The following is a 14,125-nucleotide window of genomic DNA, read 5'->3' on the forward strand; positions in this document are numbered from 1 at the left end:
TAAAGGAGATGACTCTTGAGTTGCAGAGTCTTGCAGTTCATGAGGATTTCCTCAGAGTGGGAAGCAGGTGAGGCAACTACCACTAAACCAATTAACATGCCTCTCACAAACATTTGTTGCTCGGGGACAGTTTGGAAAGGAGGAGGTGGGCAAAGTCCAGCGGAGAAAGAGAAACTGCCCCCTCCCTACCCCTGCTTCAGAATCCAACTTTGTTCTCCTCAGGTTAAGTTCCCTCGAAGTTTCTTAGATTGTTACTGGCAATCTTGGGCTGAGCTTGCTAGATCAAAGCAGAACATTTTGCAAGACAAGAGCAACTCTTTTGCAAAGGTTTTTATAGGAGCTCATTGCACAAACTGAACTGAAAGCTCAAAACCAGCCTCTCTGCAACAGCTTCAGCACAACAGCTCAGCTCTAAGGTCCCAGACAAACACAATTTGCTTTCCACGGAGCCGAGGGCTGTTAAGCTGTTCTTATTTCTCAGAACAGTTCTAGGAATGGATCCACACAGTGAATGCACCTTGAAAGGAAGGTGCTGGGGGGGGGGGGCAGCAGCCTGCTCCCACAGTGAAAACAGACAGAGTGAAGCAAGGAGGTAGGAATTTGCAAGAGGCAGGGAAAAGACTGATTTCCCCCAGCCTGTGTTTGCTGGGTTAGCTCAGTGGCAAGAGAAAGGCTTAGGTTCGCTCAATTGGTGAAGGGTGGAGAGAAAGCTCACTGGGTGGCTATGTTGCTGAACACATGGAGAAATGAAGACTGGGGAAGGGAGAATGGGGAGATGAAGGAAAAGGGGGGGGGGGGAACATACCTGATTTTCACTTTGAAGGAAGGAAAACAAATCCAGACCTAGAAAAATGAAAAGGTGAAAAAATAATCTTAATGGTAAAATGAACATATTGGAGAAGAGGAAGGGATTACTAAAAAAAAATATTGTAAAGTTGGGAGGGGTGTAGGAAAAGATATTTTGGTCATGGCAGGAGGGCCAGTCTCCACGGACACCGCAAAGGCCTCAGTGTCCTGGGAGGGCCTGCCAGGGTGGTGCCATTGAGGAGCACTCCTGGGATGGGTGACCCACCTGCCTCCATGCCCCCCCCACTGCCTGCAGTGGCAGAGGGGTCCTCCTGTGAGCAACACCCCCACTGCAAGGAGAAAACGCTGCCCCCTTCCTGCCACACAGCTGAGGAAAGGGAATGCAACACCCCCAGTCAAAAAACTAGCATTGTCGTTTCGGCTGGAGCAGTATTGCTTGGCCTGGGGGGCACAGGGCACTGGGGTTTGCTTGGTATGGAGGCACCTAGGTTGGGGGCAGCCAGGGGAGAGACCAGTGGGGGGGGGGGAAAGCTTCCTGGCCTTATGGCTGGTGTGCAGAGAGGGAGCTGTGCCACACAGCGGCTGGCCCATGACATGCCAAAGCGCCTGACATCCTCTCTGGGCCAGGTTTGGGTGGGTATTGAGCTGGCAGCTTTAGCGACCGCAGTTACATCAGCATTTCCTGACTGTCTGTTTGTCTTCAGAGCCTTCACCTTTTTTAACTTTTCGGACTCTGCCTTCTCTCCTCTCCTCTCTTGCACTGCCAAATCCCCAGGCCACAATTCCTTTGGACACAAACATACAAGCATCACGACGGGAATGAGGCTTATCAATCAGGAGGGGCAGGGAGCACCTGGCGGGATGGGGAGCGGCTCACTTTATGCCAGGCGAGAGTGAGACTGTGTATTCTGCCAACTGAGCAAGAATGGCACATTGACACACACCAGATCCTGGGGGTTTGCACAGCGTACGGCATCTCAGCCAACTCTTAACATTTCTAGTTCTCAAGGTTTCAAAAATGTGCCAGGAAGGATATGGGGTGGGCTTAAGGAGAAAATTAAAAAATGTTTGCAAATAAGCTTACTCTGCTTATATCCACGCAGGTCACAAATATGTTTTCTAGGGTGTATTTTGGCATGGAAAATCCCGAGCAAGCCGTACGTTCTAACAGTTCATGCTGCTTCATCCCACCACACCCTGAAAGCCAGGCGTAAGGTCGATTTGCCTCCCTGCCTGGTCCTGACTAGCAACCCTCAGCTCTCTTTCTCCGCAGGGCTCTGTGTCCACAGCTGCATCCTTCAGAGGTATACACTGGGATTGTGTAAGAAGCATTAGATTGGCTGTGCTTCTTCACAGCCTCTCTCATTTCTGAGGCTGTCCCTAGGTGCATTTGCATTCCAATAAAGGCCTCTCTTTTCACTTGTAGCCTGCATCCTTTTCTGTGAGGTATACTTCAGACCATTTAAATTTATCCAACATGGGACGAGGGCACAGGGGAACAGTTTATGGAACCAGGGGGGCGATATCCCAAAAAAGTTTGGGAACCACTGGTCTAAGCCTTCACAGCGCAGAGTGTCTCATGAAAACACTGCTTGGTTCTGGCGTGGTTGTTTTTAAGCAGGAGAATTAAGTTACCCTGCTCCTACGGGGATACAAAACAGAGCAACAAGGAACTAAACGCAAGCTTTGGCCCTGTGCTGAGCGATGCAGCCCAAATTACCTTGGATGTCCGAGGGGACCTGGTAAGGGTGGTAGTCGGGGATCGGGAGGCTGGAGAGGTAGTCGCTCCCCACAGTGGCCATCGGGGGGCTGCGCAACACCGAGGAGGGCTGGTGATCAGGGCTTAATACTCTGAAATGAAACAGAAAGACTAGGCTTGGAGAAGGAAAATAAAGGGGGCGCACATGGTGGACAGGTACCAAATCATATGCATAGTGTACTGACAGAAGTCTTTCTCCCTCTCTCGTAATACTAGAACCCAACGGGGTCATCCAATGAAGATGAACGTGGGACGACTCAGGAGAGACAAAACAAAGTCCTTCTTCATGCAGCACACAACCTAAAACTATAGAATTTGCTCCAGCAGGAGGCAGTGAGGGCGACCAACCTGGATAACCTCCATAGCCAGAGGTAGCAAAGCTTCCAAATACCACTTGCTAGAAACCACAGGAGGGAACACGGCTCTTGTGTTTGTCCTGTTTGCGGCTTTCCCACTGACCTCTGTTTGGTCCCTGTGAGAAAAGGATGCTGGGCAAGATGATCCCCCCCCCCTTGATCTGATTCAGCAGGGCTCTCCTTATTGTTCTCTGCTCTTCCCCATTCTGAATAACCCGCTTAATCTGGACCTGGAGCATTCCGCACAAGAGAGTGGGTTCGATGAAACTATTGATGGCTACTAGTCATAATGGCTACAGTAAGGATTCTGAATCCCAGTTGCTGGAGAACAGCACAGCCGTGGTTTAGCATGCTCATGTCCTGCTAGCTGATTTCCAATGGGCACCTAGCTGACCACTGTGAGAACAGGATGCTGGATAAGACAGATCCCCCCTTGGGCCTAATCCGCCAGCCAGGCTCTTCTCAGGCTCCTACACTCCCTTCTTTCCACGCAAAAAGGTTTAACCCAACACAGAGTAAACACAAAGCGAGCCCCACCCCTTGGGCCCCGCTGCAGATGGGATGGCCGCAGTGGTGAGCGGGAAGGGCTTCTTGGCGGGGGGCTCCTCCTCGTCTGAAGAGCTGTCCAGCGTGAGGTCGATGACCTCCACTTTCTTCTTGCCTTCGGCCAGCTGCTTCCCGTCAGAGCCCACTGTGTACAGCGAGGCTGCGAAGAGGAGGAGAAAAGAGGTTAAGGTAGGCGAAGACAGACAGCCCTGCCGTATAACAGCAGCAGGGCTCCAATCTTCAAACTCGGCAGCACTCAGGTTAGCACAGACAGCAAGGAGTTCCCTGTTCCCCCGTCAGGAAGGTGTGCAGTTGGCTCCCAACTCCCTTCATCCCTGATCACTAGCTGTGTCAACCGGGACTAATAGAAGTTGGGAGTCGAGTAACATCAAAGGATGTAAGCTAGGCTGACTTAGGAAGGAGGAGCAGGAGGAGCTGCAGGGGTCCCAGGACTATGGCATTTCTGTTCCCAGGGTCTTGTATCTTGCCCCTGCCATACAGACACGTAGGCAAGACTTGAAGAGCTTCTTCCTTAACTGAGATCATGGTTAGCTAGGATGTCTGAAGAGGAGGAGAGGGGCTGTGGCTCTGCCCTGCCCTCTCCTCAACTGCTTATGTCTGGCTTGGCCGTGCCCTTGCACTGTGACTATAATACCTCTTGCCTGCTTAAATGCAGGAGGGATGTGAGTGCAAATCCCCAAATGCTGCACAAAGGTGACATCAGTTGCTCGACAAAAAGTGGCAAAAGTGTGTCAATGCAGGAATTTACAGCCCTTGGGCTGGTCAAGAACTGTGTGTTTTGCTTGCTAACTTGGCTATTGTATCTTTATCTCTTGCCTTGCTCTTGTCTGTCTGTCGTGAAGATCTGTCCCAAAATGCCACTCTAAAGTACTTTGGCTCTTCATCAATCTGCCATTAGACATGACACTGCTAGGCCCAGACTAAAGGGCACCAGTCGAGGGCCCCATGAAGGCCAGAAGAACTCAAAGATGTCTCATCCTCTTCTAAAGCCAGCAAGTTGGCGGCCGTCATTGCTGCCTCATGTGGGAGGGAGTTCCACAGTTTAACTCAGTGTTGCATGAAGAAGGGGACTTTGACTCTTCCTCCCATCAATTTCAATCACAGAACGGCCAACTAACATGCACAGGGAGGTGCCAGGCCTCCCCAGTTCCTCCTACCTTCCAGCCCATTGTAAGCAGATGGCTGGCAAACCTCCTGGTTCTCTTTCTTGGGTTTCATGGGACACCAGGAGCCATCCTCCATGAATTGGATCTCATCACAGTCTGTGACAGAGTTGAGGATTTCCATGAACAACCTGGGGGGGGGGGGGAAGGAGGGGAAACAGAGGAAAACATAGGGGTGATTCAACATCTGGACGGTGGCTGAAGTGCTATAGCCCTAACCACCTGGAGGGCACCACTTTGGTGGAATCTGAGATTACTATAATTGATCTACAGCTGCCCATAATCTTACATAGTCCCTACGCTCTTCTTCTCTTCTTTGTGCACAAGGAGGAGGAGAGGAAGCTTCCTCATTCCTTTAGAACAGCGGTAGCCAATGTGGTCCCCTCCAAAGGCTTTTGGACTACAACTCCCATCATCCCTGACAACTGCAATGCTGGCTGGGGCTGATGGGAGCTGCAGTTCAAAAACATCTGGAGGATTCCAGGTTGGCTGCTTTGGAACTCGCCACAGTTCAAACTCCAGAAACCATGACTCGTTTTAACGAACGTCGGATAGAACCAACCACAGGTCCAAGTTTGTACGTGGCATAACACTGTAGTTTGTCCTTAAAGCAAAAGCAGATGTCTGCATGGAGGGAAAGTGAAGGAGAGCTATGCCAAGCCAGAGGGTCATCATGGTTTGTTCGCCAACAGTCTGATGCAGGCCACACAAAAGATGGACAAAACTGTAAGTATGGCTGCAATTCTTGAAAAGCAAAGATGGCGGACAGAATGTGGCTTCTGGAGAATCTCATCTTGTACTAAATCATTTACTAATTTACAGAGGTTGTGGAACCATTAATTTCTAGGTAATAAAACAGTACATCTATGCAGCCCTGAAGATAGACAACACCACCATCCCTCCAGAATTTAGTACGTCTGATGGCAAAAGCTGTGGGCAGGAGGGGTCATGCGGGGAGAGAGCCTGACCTCCGAGCCTCCCCCAGCATTACCCGTCAATAATCAAGGCCTCGTAGGGGGCCTTCTTGTCACAGACAGGGCAGGTCCAGGTGGGCTTCTTCTCATTCATCTGAAGGTAAAGGGCTGCGTCGAAGCACTGCAGGTGGGTGCAGGTGAAAGCTCGGCAGGGGACGATGAGCCTCATCTTGCCCAGCTGAAAGGAAGAGGGAGCTTATTTATCATAATCTATCTACTGCATTTATATCCCACCACTCTTGAGAGTTAAGAAATCCTTGCTGGTTTACTTCAAATTATCCAGAGATCTACCAGAAGATCTCAATCCACCTTCCGCCCACCCTGGTCCAGATCACAGACTGGGAGCCCTTCGCAAATAACACTGGTATTGGTGAAATTTCACTGATAGAAGCTTCACATAGAAACTCCCTATGCTCACATACCATACCATTGAGCTTTCATGGAGGTTGCAAGCTTTAGCGTAACTAAAGCTTCTAGCGGCTGCCAGATTAGTAATTGCCCGTTATTCTTAACGACTGCAATAGGTCTTACAGGAAAAAGCAAGGGGTGAGAAGGTGAAAAATGGCTTTGTCATGTATAATGAGATAAGAATCCAATGTCTTTGTTCAGACCAGGTCTCTCGATGGTTTTAAGTTTGGTAATAAGTTGCAATTCAGCAGCTTCTCTTTCCAGTCTATTTCTGAAATTCCTTTGTAATAGAACAGCTACTTTGAGATCTTGTATAGAATGTCCTGGGAGATTGAAGTGTTCTCCTGCTGGTTTCTCTGTCTTGTGGCTCCTGATGTCATCAGCTATCTGCCAATCACCCAATCCCACCACCCTTCTGAGTAATACCCCTCCCCACCTTCTCACTATATAGAAGGGTCTGGTGACTTCTGTTTCAGTGTATCTGAAGAAGTGTGCATGCACACGAAAGCTCATACCAAGAACTAACTTAGTTGGTCTTTAAGGTGCTACTGGAAGGAATTTTTTTATTTTGTTTTGACTATGGCAGACCAACACAGCTACCTATCTGTAACCCAAATGTAATCACAGATGAAGAGGGCATCTTATTCAGGGCATCAAGCAAAGGCTGGGCCTTGACGTCAGATGCCTTCTGTTCAGAGAAGAACAGAGTGGCATGGAAGCTTCATTTTCTGCAGCACCCTGGAAGCAGGCTCTGCTGCAGCGCTTGGGAGTCCCCAACTGGGGCCTCACACTGAATACAATGAGCAAAAGTGCTGGAGTGGGATTTTCCTTGTGCTCAGGGAAGGGCTGCTGATCCAGTGGAGCCACTCACTAACGGAAGAGGAGGGAACTGGGTCGATTCTCCCTGCAGTTCCCAGGCTTATTTTCCACCCTGTTCTCTCAACACTCTGAAGTCGGCTTGAGAGAGAGAGTTGCAAGGGGAGAGGGAAAGCCCTCTGGGTCTCTATGTTCAGGGTAGAAGTTGTGACCAGGACAAGGACCTAAGAAGAGCCCTGGCGGATCACGCCAATGGCCCATCTTAGCCCAGCATCCTGATCTCAGTGGCCAACCAGATGCCCCAATGGGACACCAGCAGGCAGGACCCCAGCACAAGAGCAACTCTCCCCTGCTGTGGCTTCCAGCAAGTGGTATTCCAGCAAGTGGTATTGCTGCCTCCAACTGTGGAGGCAGAGAGGAGCCATCATGGCTAGAAGCCGTCGATAGCTCTCTCCTCCTCCATGAATTAGTCCCTTTTCTTTTTAAGCTATCTAGGGTGGTAGCCGTGACTGCCTCCTGAGGGAGCAAGTTCCACAGTTTATCTAGGCACTGCGTGAAGGACTTTATTTGCCCTGAATCGTCCAACATTCAGCTTCTCTGCATGTCCCTGAGCTCTAGTGTTAGGAAAGAGGGAGAAAACCATTTCTTTATTCACCTCCTCCATACTCGCCTTTTCTCCAAGCTAAAAAAGTCTAAATGTTGCAGCCTTTCTCCATAAGGGGATTAGCTTCACCCCCCTTGATTATTTTTCTGGCCCTTTCCTGAACCTTTTCCAACTCTACAATATCCATTTTTGTACACAATATTCCGAGCACAGTTGCAGTACAGATTGGCATGACAGCATTATATCAGCAGTTTTATCTTCAGCTCCTTTCCCAACGATCCCTAGCATGGTATTTGCCTTTTCCACGGCCGCTGGGTTGGTATCTTCATCAAGTTACCTACCACAACCCCAAGGCCTGTCTCTTCCTGGCCAGATTTGAGAGTATATGGAAAGTTAAGGGGAGAGGGTTTTGCCCCCAAATGCATCTGAGATTAATTATCTTTGGTTAAGCTTACAGCTGCCTTCACTAACCCCGTGCCCTCCAAATTTTCTGGATTACAGCTCCCAACTCAGCAATGGCTGCTGTAATCCAAGACACGTGGCGGGCACCAGCTTGGTGAAGGCTGGTTTGCAGCATCATACAAAATCAAAGCGGAAACAACAATGGGAGAAAGGCGGTTTTTGTGCATAATGAGCAAATCATCAGTTGCACGTTCCAAATACATATTTATGAGCTTGGGCTGGAACAAGCTCCTCATCTGTTTTTGGACAGATTTGGTTTAATTCTCAAGGCAGATTTATAGTGTTTTGGTGGTTCTTCATGTATTTACATATATACGGCTTCATGTGAAATAAAGAGATAAAAGGAGAAACCCGACATACCGGACACATGAGAGAAACTCGTAAGCTTGTTGTCGCTATCTCGCTGTCGGGATCGGCTGTCAGTTTTTCTTTGACTGTGAGGTGTGGGGAGAGAAAGCAAAGAGCCCACTCAATATTAGGAACACACCATGATGCACACTGTGTGGGACCAGCCATGGCTCCGGGGTGAAGCATCAGCTGGCATGCAGAAGGGAAATGGTTCATCTCCATGGGCAGCTGGGGAAGACCCCTGCCTGAAACCTGGGGAAGGTGATGCTTGTCAGGGTAGACCTGAGCTAGATGGACCAAGGGTCCAAATCCGTACAAGGCAGCTTCCAACTCCCCCCTAAACACCTGGTGTGCGAGGGCAGGACTCCACTCTACAATCTCTTTTTACACTGGGACTTTTAAAAAATATGATCTGGAGTAAAGCTCTGCTCCACATTTAGGCTGGATGAACAATTTCCTGCAGGCAGGAGGGCAAACAGATCATAGAACTATAAATTAGAAGGGACCCCTTGCCCACAGCCGTCCCTGGGTGGGCTTGAACCACCAACCTTCTGGTTAACAGTCAGACATATTGACCCATTGAACCATCCAGTTCTGGGAGTAGTATTCAATTCTTTGCACTAGCGGGAAGCACTTCTGCTCATGAGAGATGAAGCACATGACTTTCACCAGTCCCCAATACACAGCACAAGGGCTGCAGTGAGCCAAGATGATAGCAAAAAGGTGCTTTGCCTTGTGTGACTAAGAGAGCTTTTCCCTAGTGCTAACCTACCACCTGGAGGTAATTGCAAGAAAAAAGCACACACATCCCTGACGCAGAATCATAGAGTTCGAAGGGACCCCAAGGGTCACATACTCCAACTCCCTGCAATGAAGGAACCACAACTAAAGCGTCCTTGACAGATGCAGACAAGATTTCAAAGGACACAGAACTTACTCAGGGCTCGTGAGTGGTCTGGGTTTCGGATGCCCTTGGCTCTCAGTTTCTGTAGCAGTGTCACTGATGTCAACTGTTTCACCAAATAAACCGATAGGGAGTAATTCTAGGCAGAAGGAAACCAATTATTATTCAGTTGTACAGAGGAATTAATGTATCCACTGATCTACGTAACAGGCTAAACCCTGGCTCTCGTCCATTGGCTACAGGCCTCCCTGCCCTTCTTCAACCATTGGCTGAGCTTTGCTGATGTCATGGAATGTTCACAAATGTTTAGCTGCTAAATTGGAGAGGCTGCTCACAGGATGTTCAGTTTATTTATTGCCGATCACCTAACTGGGACAGGCACTTTCATACACACAGTTGCAAGGATGGACAGGAAAGTGGAATAATTCTGTTCACACGTGGGGAGAAAAGTGCAACATAAACCACAAAGCTTCTCCTTACCCTGCCAAACTCAGAAGACCAGTTCACGACAATTGTATTGGGGACAGTGGCCGAAAGCCGCACCAAAGGGGTGATGTTGATGGGTCGACTGGGCCGCTTGGGCTCTGCCCCATTTTTGGTGGGGGGAAGATAACCCTGCAGAGGCAGAAGAGGACATCTGAGGTCAGGCCCCTTGACCCTTTGCCAAGGCTGGACATACAGGGAACCAAGAATAAGGATGGCAGGTGGGCCATCAAGGGGCTGAAGTCAAATATGGCCAAGAATCCCATGAAGCCAAGAATATACAATGGTGGATGGGAGGCAGTTCACCTTTCCATTTCATTATGGTGTCATTTGCTAGGAAGGGCAGCCATGCCCCCAGCTCCCCTAGGGGCAGAGGAAAAGCTCACTTACTGCCTCCCCCCACTCTAACTGAAGGCATCTCCTGGAAGGAACATGAACATAGGCAGGCACTAGTGTGCATTCCAGAACACCACCAATAATAATAATAATAATAATAATAATAATAGTTTATTACCTGCCCTTTACCTTAAGGTTCCAGGGCAGGTTACAACATTAATATACTGTCAGGATTAGGGTCCTGACGCCCCCATAACTTTTCTGGTATGCATGCCTGGTCTCTCAGACCCCAGGGCATGTACAGAGTTCAGCAGAGTGTTGGCAGCAAATGAATCACACGAACAGCTCACTCCATCGGCAAATATGCTTTACTGAAGCATCTCGATAAGCATTGCGGTTGCAAGTCCTCAGCCAGATCCCTGACTGGGTGCATAGCTCAAAAAACAGTTACAAAGAGACACCGGCGAACTGCATAGCTTGAAAACGAAAGAAAGACTGACTGACTCTCACACCTGCATACAACTATATAAGGAGGGCTCAGACAGCCTGGAACCTTCTGGTCAGCAATGAATACTGATGAAAAAGGTCTGCTGAGTCACATGTGCAATATTTAAAGCCGTTTAAAACAATCACAAAAATAAGGGAGATGTGATGAGGAAAGTGCTTCTTTGAGACACTATATAAACTATACACCAACTATATGGGGTTTGACAATATATAAACATAGATGGACTCTCCACACCTTTTACTTCTGCAAAAAAGACTGCTATTAATTCATTGCAAAGCTGAATGGTGATGGAGACTGTTGCCTGGTGTATATTGTATTACAGGCCATGTACTGTTGCAGGGTTGTTTGATTGTACTATAACATTAAAACATTTATTTGAAAAGTACAACTTGGGAGATCAGAATGTTCTGCATGCAAAGGGTGCACTTTTGCCACTAAGTCATGGACCCTTCTGACGGAACCGAGGAGCGGGTGGGAGGAGGGGCTTACTCACCGGAAGAGGGCAGAGCTTCCCATTGATCTTGACAAACAAATTGGGTGGGAAATAGTCCTCTTGCGGGCAACTGGTTTCACACAAACAAAACCTGCAGAGAGGCAAAGAGACCGGAAGGGTGAGGGGAAGATTACCCCAAGGACAAAATGGTAACTAGAGAGGGAGAGTTTCCCAGAGTCAAATTCCTTATTAAGAGAGATGGATAAATGAGAACACAGAATCACAGAATTATAGAGTTGGGACCCTGAGGGTCATCTAGTCCAACCCCCCTGGAATGCAGGAACCACAGCTAAACCACTACGCAGACAGGGCCTCCTAAGTTGCTCTGAGCTCTTATAGGGCAAGCCTCAGGGATTTTGCTCATTTGTAACTACACAAATGGGGAGGAGGACAGGTTCAAGGGCAGGCCCACCTACAGCACTTCACAATAATACAACCTAGAAGTCTCCAGAGCATGGAATACACTGGCCAAGTCATAGCTGGCCAACCAGCCTTGGCGAAGGTTGAGCCAGGACTGCTTTGTACAAAGGAAAAAGCACCCCAGGAGCCAATCCCTAAATAGTGTGAGATTTGTAGAAATGTATTTTTCCGATTTGTAAAAGCCCAAGAAAACATCAGGCTCTGCTTACCTCAGCTGTACCTGGACGGTGTAGTCACATTTGGCAGCAGGTAAGATATCGCTGGAAAAAGGAGGGGTGGAGGAGAAATTCTTAAATTTCCCAGAACAGTCAAGCTACTTGGAAATACTGTCATTATAATACAATACGTAACAGGCTGAAACCTACTTTTCAGGTTAGATTTTTGTTTTGTTTTTAAAGAACACATACACAACAAAAACCAGCCCTCCACCCCACCCCCCACTGGCGGAACTTCTGTGACATCACAGAGGGCTTGTGGGCTTTCTAACAGCAGAGGGGAAACAGCCTACCACAGATTGTTGCTGTGAGGGAAATGGGAGAATTGTTGACCTGCATGGGGACAGGGAAGAACCTTCTCCTTGGCTTGTGTCTTGGAACATCAGAGTCAGCCTATAGTTAGAAAATTACAATTACAATAAACAGGGAGCTGAGGGCCAGCACTTCACGCCTGGAAGGGGTTCTCTGGTTTAAGAGCACAATTAAGAGCCTGCTGGATTAAGCCAATGGCTCCTCTAGCCCAGCATCCTGTTCTCACAGTAGCCAACCAGGTACCCGTGGGAAACCTGCAAACAGGATTCGAGCACAGGACCACTCCTCTCCTGTGGTTTGCAGCAACTGGTATTCCAAAACACTGCTGCCTCCCGCGCAGGGAGGAATTTGTCTGAGCCTCTAGGCTGGTGGCCATCCCTGCCTCCAGTGGGAGGGAGTTCCATAGTTTAACTATGTGCTGCATGACTTTCTTTCACCTGCCCCCGAATCTTCCAACCTTCCATTTCTATAGCAAGCAAGATGGTGTCATTTGCTGGTCCACAGCCCAGGCCTAGAACTGTGTCATTGTCTGGAGTTACAGCACGGAGCCAGTGGGAGATGTTTGGCTATACTGCTGTATTTGCCCCTGACTGCTGCCAGTCTCCGCAGCAAGCAGCCTTTGTTCCTGCCCAAACAATGCCCAAACTCCTGCTAACAAATGTGGTACCTAAGGCTTCGTTCAAACTGACTACAGTCAAATTATAGGTGGTCAATTAGTAGCATTTGACCAGCGTGCTAAGCCTAGTGGCCAAACTTCTAGTTTATTTTTAAAGTAACTCTTTATATATGAAGTCCGCAGCAGGGAAGGGTAAAAACCTTCTGGAACGCCCATTTTGGTTGCATATATGTTTATGCGCAGCTGCCTCTGTTGGTGATACCCATGGCGGGGGGAGGGGGTTGTAAGTTTGGGAGAGGGAAGTAGATTATATTAAGAAGCAACTTAAAGAGGATAAAAACTGATATGAGGGAACTTTAAAATGAAATTATATTACAGTTATAAACACCAAGGACGGGTGAGCAGGAAGTCATTAGTATTGCAGAATAGGGTTATAATTATTGAGTGTTAAAATGTAATTTTGAATCTTGAAATCAGATAAAATATTGATATGGGGGGGGGATGAGAGGTCATCTTTAACTATCCTCTAAACGAAGGAGCCAGCCTGGTTGCCTTGTTCTACTGTAGACTACCTACTTAGGCTAGAACTAAAAAGTTACTCCCTAAATTGTGTATATCCGACAATAAACATAGCTTCATTACTTTCTTACCTACAAACATCTCTCTCTCTCTCTCTGTATGTGTGAAAGCAACAGGAAAAGCCTGCTCTCTGAGCAAGATTCACTGGTTTAAACACAACTCATCCTGCATACTATCCCATTAGTTTGTTTGTGTGGGTGAATGAATGCGTACATGTGAAAATTGATTTGAGGTGTGGACGTGTTAGTCAATGTGGAATTTGTGTGGGTTTTGAGTGAATGGAATTGTGAAGTCCTGCATTGTGGGTTTTTTCTTCATGTTTTATACAGTGGTGCCCTGCAAGACGAACGCCTCGCAAGACGGAAAACCCGCTAGACGAAAGGGTTTTCCGTTTTGGAGGCGCTTCGCTAAACGAATTTCTCTATGGGGTTGCTTCGCAAGACGAAAAAATCTTGCGAGTTCCCGCGGGTTATTTTCGCTTTCCCCCCCCCTTCCTAAGCCGCTAAGCCGCTTATCAGCTGTTCCGCTGATAAGCCGCTTAACAGCTGATCGCTAAAAGCCGCTAGACCGCTAATAGCGCTAATCCGCTAAGCCGTCAATGGGCTTGCTTCGCAAGACGAAAAAACCGCTAGACGAAGAGAATCGCGGAACGGATTAATTTCGTCTTGCGAGGCACCACTGTATAATGTATTTAATTTTGGGTTTTTTCCTTTGTAAACCACTTTGCAGGCGTTTCTGGTGAAAAGGAGGATGCAATACTTGAAATAAACATCCATTGCTCTTATGTTGCTGGCTTGGTTCAGACACCGCACCACAGTTTGTATCAATCATAGTTTAGAACAAACAAGCCAAACTAGGGTTTATCAGATGCTTATTTGATTCATTTTCTGTCTGGCTGAGCACTCCTGTTTCGAGGCAAAGAACCGGTTGTCACTTTGGTTTGGCAATTCAGACACTGCACAAAATAACGATACTTAGTCCTAATGCGTAACTAA

At 48.0% G+C, this 14,125-nt stretch overlaps 1 protein-coding gene across 6 annotated transcripts in view; it reads right to left on the reverse strand.

Moving 5' to 3' along the window:
* Nucleotides 1-14,125, reverse strand: part of PIAS3 (protein inhibitor of activated STAT 3) — a 40,949-nt gene that overhangs the window by 5,489 nt on the left and 21,335 nt on the right. For 5 of the 6 annotated variants that reach the window (XR_013833969.1, XM_079957480.1, XM_079957477.1 and 2 more), the window contains 11 exons: nt 11,618-11,668; nt 10,989-11,079; nt 9,649-9,783; nt 9,202-9,307; nt 8,277-8,350; nt 5,644-5,804; nt 4,647-4,783; nt 3,460-3,628; nt 2,528-2,658; nt 1,521-1,592; nt 806-843 (listed from right to left, as the gene is read on the reverse strand). Coding sequence is in view for 5 of the 6 variants with exons in the window: in XM_079957480.1 (XP_079813606.1) it covers nt 806-843; nt 1,521-1,592; nt 2,528-2,658; nt 3,460-3,628; nt 4,647-4,783; nt 5,644-5,804; nt 8,277-8,350; nt 9,202-9,307; nt 9,649-9,783; nt 10,989-11,079; nt 11,618-11,668 (1,165 nt within the window). In the remaining variant the exon portion in view is untranslated. The remainder of the gene's footprint in view (nt 1-805; nt 844-1,520; nt 1,593-2,527; nt 2,659-3,459; nt 3,629-4,646; nt 4,784-5,643; nt 5,805-8,276; nt 8,351-9,201; nt 9,308-9,648; nt 9,784-10,988; nt 11,080-11,617; nt 11,669-14,125) is intronic. The other variant, XM_079957479.1, reaches the window with a different exon arrangement.

Source organism: Podarcis cretensis, assembly GCF_951804945.1.
Source record: "Podarcis cretensis genome assembly, chromosome: 16".
NCBI classification, from domain to species: Eukaryota; Metazoa; Chordata; class Lepidosauria; order Squamata; family Lacertidae; genus Podarcis; species Podarcis cretensis.